The sequence below is a fragment of the Opisthorchis viverrini genome, assembly GCF_000715545.1.
Source record: "Opisthorchis viverrini unplaced genomic scaffold opera_v5_128, whole genome shotgun sequence".
In the NCBI taxonomy this organism is placed as follows: Eukaryota; Metazoa; Platyhelminthes; class Trematoda; order Opisthorchiida; family Opisthorchiidae; genus Opisthorchis; species Opisthorchis viverrini.
Window position 1 is genome coordinate 1359552 of NW_008751782.1, and position 6164 is coordinate 1365715.

A 6164-nucleotide genomic window follows, 5' to 3' on the forward strand; every position below is an offset into this window, starting at 1 on the left:
GATGTTACCTCGATTGGTGATGAAACGTTTGCAATCCAACTGCCAAGCTCGGCGAACAGACCAACAACCAAACAACGCACCCCAGCTACCTACATTCCACAACATTGCTAATAGCTCATTGAGTCTCTGAGGTGCGCAAACCGTCACACCACGATAAGATACAGTCTCCTTGTGATTCGCACAACCACACGAAGGATGGAAGTCAAACAATGACTTGGCAGCGAAGAGTGAAAACGATTACCAGCAAACGGCTTCAGTGGTCATTGCCGTTTCCCTGGATGGGGACCCCGAGACGGGATGCATGAATGTTTGGTTGGCATTTTCAGACATTGCCTAGTTGCTTTTGAGTCAAAGGTTCTGGTTGGAGCTTCTCATCGTCTTTCATCACCCTGGCCGCCAAGCTAGTATCTTACATCGTGTGCAACCGTAAAAAACCGAAAGTCACCTCCATGGTTGGCTGCCGCACGTTGTCATCAGGAACATGCGACAGGTCGGATAATGGCTGTCGGGCTACTTCTGACCTCTATTCCTTTCCGCATATATGCTCTCCCCGTTCCCCATCGCCTTGCTGACATCTCCACAGGCACGTTCTTAAGAATTGACAGATTTCCCCTCCGACCATTACCGTTAGTTGCCACATCGACGCTTGACTTGGTCACCTCAGCCATAAATTCTGACCTCGGTGCTCAATCCATCTGGCAGCCATCAACGTTCGCACTGTGAATCAAGCTGGTTCACAGGCCGTTCTTTGGGGCGCCTTGGTATCCAAGATTAAAAACCCAAGTACAATTTCTTTTGGTTTCAGTTTGCATACCTCTGATGATTCAAAAGCTACCACGGTGATTCTGCTAGGGTCGATGTTACTTTAAACCGCCAAACTGAAGGGCATGTGCGTGATCGGCCGTCCGCTGGTAGTTGTCCGTGTTCGGTTCGTTTGGTAATATCCGTCAAAGCATCCCATAAATGCTGTAGTAACCACTGTCGTTCCGTTGTACTTTCCTACGCTTGCGAAGCTTCCGGTATTCGGTCAGTATATTTCACGCAGTTGACAACACTGAAGCTCAAGGTCATTTGTGTATATTGGGCGGTTGTCGATGTAAAGTTCCTGTTGTCCTAGCCCAAGAACTGAACCTCAGGACACGCCACTCGTCATGGAGGTTAGTTATGAGACGGCCCGAGAATGCAACAGATTGGGTTCGCGATGAAATATGCCAAGTTTTTCAGAATAGAGTCATAGTGTCAAGACCAGGCAACGAGTTTGGACCCGACGTTTACATTAGTTTGTGTTCACTTCATGCTCAAGTTCCTGGAGAGACGCAGGTCGATAGGATGAGAAGTATCCCGGATGCAAACTGAAAGGCTCCTGTCAAACTGCGTTATTGTGTACTCTTCCGTTAACCACTAACTCCATAAATGTTCAGATTGAAAGGTGGCTGAACAAACAGTTTCGGTTCATGGGCACACTTTTTGGGAATAAAGGACAAGGCTACCCACACGGATGTATTTGACAACCAGTTCCAGTTGTTGAGCTTCAATAACTAGATTAGTTGATGGATTCCTGCCCTCGTTAAGTGAAATTTCGCACTCTGATGGGGAGGGGCGAATTATTTAACTCATTATTTAACTCTAAGGAAAGACCGAGAGCTCTGGTGGACATGGAAAGCTCGGGAGATGGAGAAGGCTTTTGCTACGGGAAACAGCCGTGTCCTTTATCAACTGATACGATCGACTGGCCCTAGGAAAACGACGGTCAGCGAAAAGATAAATGAAAAAGATGGCTCATCAATTCACTCGCAAAAACGTCGACTGGAGAGATGGGCCGAACACTTCGAAGAGCAGTTCAGCTGGCCTCCTGCAACACAGCCTGTGGAGATAGTGCATACGGGCGAATGGAATGTAAACCTTGATCGCCCTTCGGAAGAAGAAATAAGATCAGATTTGTAGTCTCGTTTAAAAGCGTTTCATCGTCCTTTGCGAATCCGGGTTCCATACAAGCTTCCCGTTCAGATGTATAAACGTACTGGCACGAAGATCCGTGGTTCGAACCCAACCCGAGTATCCTGATTGCCCCTGTCTAGGCCTCGGCAACCTGCCAGTATCTCAGCCCTTGTGCTTCCTTCGGGTGGCTTGGCAGCTTCCGTTCCGAGGGAACCGGGCAGATTGCTCCTTAGTGTGTGCACACTCGTGATGCCAGCAGTGTTGTTTGAGCTAACTGAACTGATTCACCATCGATCTTTATGAACGGCGGTATTCCGAATGTATGACTGGTACGAATGCCCGCGTGCTTAGAGGTTCAACGAACGAAGGAAAGTCTTACGTTGATACTTTCCGCCGGTGATTGATGAAACTGAGTGAATCTGTGTACATGACCGTTTTCAGCTGTAGTCTCCAATGATATGGTTAAAACATACATTGGAAATTCTTACTCATCGGAAACGGACGATGATATGCGGTCGACTAAAAAAAGTCGAATTCCATCATCTGCTTGGTGGATGCTGATTCCAAAAGCACCACTGAAATGCGCTTCGTTGGTCTCGTCCAACCGACCTGGGCAAATGTCCGCATTTTATAAACCGAATTAACCATCATCGTCAACATCGTGATCACCGACAGCACAACATCAGTGTTCAACACTGATGTTTCGCTGCCGTTAACCGAATTAGCCATGAATGATACTGACTAAGTCTATCTTGGCGTTTGAGCTTCTGTCTAGCAGAGCAAACAAATCTAAGGAAAGAAACGCTGTGAAGTACCAACTGGCCGCAGGCGGAGCTTCTGTCTAGCAGAGCAAACAAATCTACGGAAAGAAACGCTGTCACGCTGTTAATAACGGGAACTTGCGGTTTACTGGACAGCTGTGCAAGTCTCACAACTTGACACACCGAAGACATTATTCACACTTAGCTGTCTGGATTGGCAACGACATTTCTGCTGTCGCAGTCTCAGCGTTAATCCCCTTCTCAGCGCTATCGGTGGTCAAAGCAGACTGGATCTATCTAAGGAGGCTTCACCACGTCGCCAACTGATTCTACTTGTGTCACTTAAAGTACTATGACTATAATGAACTGCATACTTTTACACTGTGAGGCTTGAAGAGCTCCCCTCATTTGGCCTCATTGTCCATTGAGCTCAACAATCCCGGTCATTCACATCATGATCTGCGGAAGTTTTCGCGCGTGCTGAAAATTACGAGGGACGGGAGTTTCATGCGATTACTTGCTCGTCAGTAATTTATTTAGTTAAGAGGACGCTTGCGATATTCTATCCAAAGATTTATATCTCGTGTGTCGTAAGTTCTTACCTAAGTTTGACTGACCTACGCAAGGTAAACCGGCTTCGTGAACACCACTGTCAAAATCAAACAACCAGCAACATACCACGCAGAACACGTTTCTTGGAGTTATGCTACAGGTGATGTCCCCAACGTAAATCAGAACATTTATTCCCGTTATTCGAAAAGTCTGGTATGTTCGAAAATCTGACAGTGACGACACCCTGATTCGCCGGCTTCTTGGTCGCAAACGGCTGTTTCGTGATTTGATACCAAACTTGTGTATCAGTTCACTGTACGACAAGAGAGTACACAGTTGAATGACTACACTCTAATGGGCGGGCACCACTACCCAGCCTATAGGAGCTTTATATGTTCCACCACTGGTTTTAACAAAAGCACTCACTACTACATTCGGTGGACGTTTGATGAACAAGCTGAGTTGTAAGGAGCACCATTTTGTGTCACATATGCTAGGGCTTTGTACCGTGAATTTTTTGACGGTTGGTCTCCTTTTCCCATAACTAACGCTGTGCTTAATGGAAAACAACCCTATGTTAGCCTCTCTTCCCAGAAAAGCTGCTGAGTAAATGCATAAATCTGGATTCCGAGAGAAGATCTTGATACGGAGTAATTCAAGTGATTATGTTTCGCTCTCTATTGACTTTGGTTCTAATAAGGCACGAATGTTTTCCATTTCAGCCATGACGACTGTGGAGCCCCAACAGACTGAAAAACCGGTTCAGTCGAAAATCGGGATAATCTATCCTCCACCGGAGGTCCGAAACATTGTCGATAAGACCGCCAGTTTCGTTGCTCGGAATGGACCAGACTTCGAGTCTCGGATTCGCCAAAACGAGATCAATAATCCAAAGTTCAATTTTCTCAACCCAGCGGATCCCTATCATGCTTACTACCAGCACAAAGTACGTGAGTTTGCTGAGGGAAAGACAAGTGAACCTGCGGCTTTGAAACTCACAACACCAAGTGCTGCACGTCTTGGTCAAGACACTCCAAAGTCAATTCAGGAGACTTTTATTCCAAAGGAACCACCGTCCGAATTCGAATTTATCTATGACCCACCGTCAATCAATGCAATGGATATCGACATTATCAAGCTGACAGCACAGTTTGTTGCACGAAATGGACGGCAATTTCTAACCCAATTGATGAACAGAGAGCAGCGTAACTACCAGTTTGATTTTCTCAGGGCACAACACAGTATGTTTGGCTACTTTACGAAGCTGGTTGAGCAATATACAAAAATTTTAATTCCCCCGAAAGATATCGCGGACAAATTGAGCGATGAACTGGAACACCCGAAACGTTTGCTTGATGATGTGAAGTATCGGGTTGAATGGCACAAGTATCAGGAGCGGCAACGAAAACGCGAGGAAGAGGCGGCCGAAAGGGAGCGAGTTGCTTACGCCCTCATTGATTGGCACGATTTTGTCGTTGTGGAAACAGTTGACTTCCAACCAAATGAGGCGGGGAATTTTCCAGTGCCCACTACACCCGACGAAGTTGGTGCTCGTATGCTGGCTGAGGAACGAGGTATGCAGTTGCCTCCTAAAGTTCCCGCTGCTCCACCTCCACCCCCTGGTTCTTTGGGTTTGATGCCTGCAGACCTGGACGAGGAAGATGAAGATGAAGAAGGCGATGAAGAGAGTGGGGATGATGAGAGATTATCTGACGCAGAAACTGCAGATGTTCGAATGCCAGAGCCGGTGTCCCTGGAAGCCAAACCTGTTTTAAGTGCCGCTCCTGAAACAGTTGAACCTTCACATGCTAGGCCAGCGCAATCGCCGTCCCCTCCACCTGCACCAGAATTCATGGAGGGGGAAGATATGGAGTTGTCAGAGGACGAGGATCAAGCTCAACCAACTGAGGGTACCTTACCACAGAAGCAACCAGCCAAACATCTGCCGCCCACAACAGATCAGGTTATAATTCGGCCCGATTACGATCCAAAGGCTGTACGGTTAGCGAAACGTGATGAATCAGTCTTACTGGTTTCTCCGTTCACGGGAGAGAAAATTCCTGCACATCAAGCACCAAAACACATTCGTGTTGGTCTTCTTGATCCGAAATGGGTGGAACAACGTGATCGTGAGATTCGTGAGAAAAGGGAACAGGAACAAGTGTATGCTTCAGGCAGTCTGATTGACAGCAGCCTGAAACAGTTAGCAGAACGGCGAACCGATATTTTCGGTGTGGGTGTGGATGAAATCCAAATAGGTAAGAAGTTGGGTGAGGGGGAATCGGTCAAATCGGATAAGTTGATTTGGGATGGACACGCTGCATCTTCTGATTTGATTGTCAAACGAGCGATGGAAGCTGTAACGGCGAAGGATAAGCAGGAACTACTCGAATTCCAAATGAAGTTGGATGCCGCACGTGACAAAATTGGCCCGCAAGGTGGGACGACGCCTGCCGTGCCCATGTTCCCTCCTGGTGTCATCAAGCCTGGAATGATAATTCAACCTCCGCAACCAGTCAGCAATATTGTAAAGACCAATCCTCCCCCTCCCCCTCCACCACCACCACCACCGGGTTTGCTGATGATGTCGAATGCACCCCCACCACCTTTGCCACCGTCTATGTTCCCACCTGGAATGCCACCACCACCCGGTTTGGCAATGCCAAGCTTTATGGCCCCACCTCCAGGCATGCCACCACCACCTCCACCACCAGCTGTGTCCACTGCTGATGGAGAACCGGAAGCCAAGCGACCAAGAGAGTAGTCGGAGAAGCTTACTGTTCACTATCTCGTTGCATGTAAATGGATTGCTCTTTTTGGCCTCTACTGCTGTTTCACCCTTGTGAGTTTGCAGTGACTTTGCAATACATCATTTTCAACCATCTACCTGTTGCTTAATGTAATCAGAGGTCA

The 6164-nt window shown here is 47.4% G+C and overlaps 2 protein-coding genes across 2 annotated transcripts in view; one reads left to right on the plus strand and one right to left on the minus strand.

Moving 5' to 3' along the window:
- Nucleotides 1-3861: 3861 nt before the first annotated feature.
- On the plus strand, nucleotides 3862-6015 carry T265_06230 (hypothetical protein; the record flags this gene model as incomplete). The annotated part of the gene is made up of 1 exon (XM_009171438.1): nucleotides 3862-6015. One exon carries the CDS (start codon nucleotides 3862-3864, stop codon nucleotides 6013-6015), a length of 2154 nt encoding a protein of 717 aa, XP_009169702.1.
- Nucleotides 5751-6164, minus strand: part of T265_06229 (hypothetical protein) — a gene marked incomplete at both ends in the record, with an annotated part of 26902 nt that continues 26488 nt past the window's right edge. Inside the window, one exon of the mRNA XM_009171437.1 lies at nucleotides 5751-5977. Within this exon, the coding sequence (XP_009169701.1) occupies nucleotides 5751-5977 (227 nt within the window). The remainder of the gene's footprint in view (nucleotides 5978-6164) is intronic.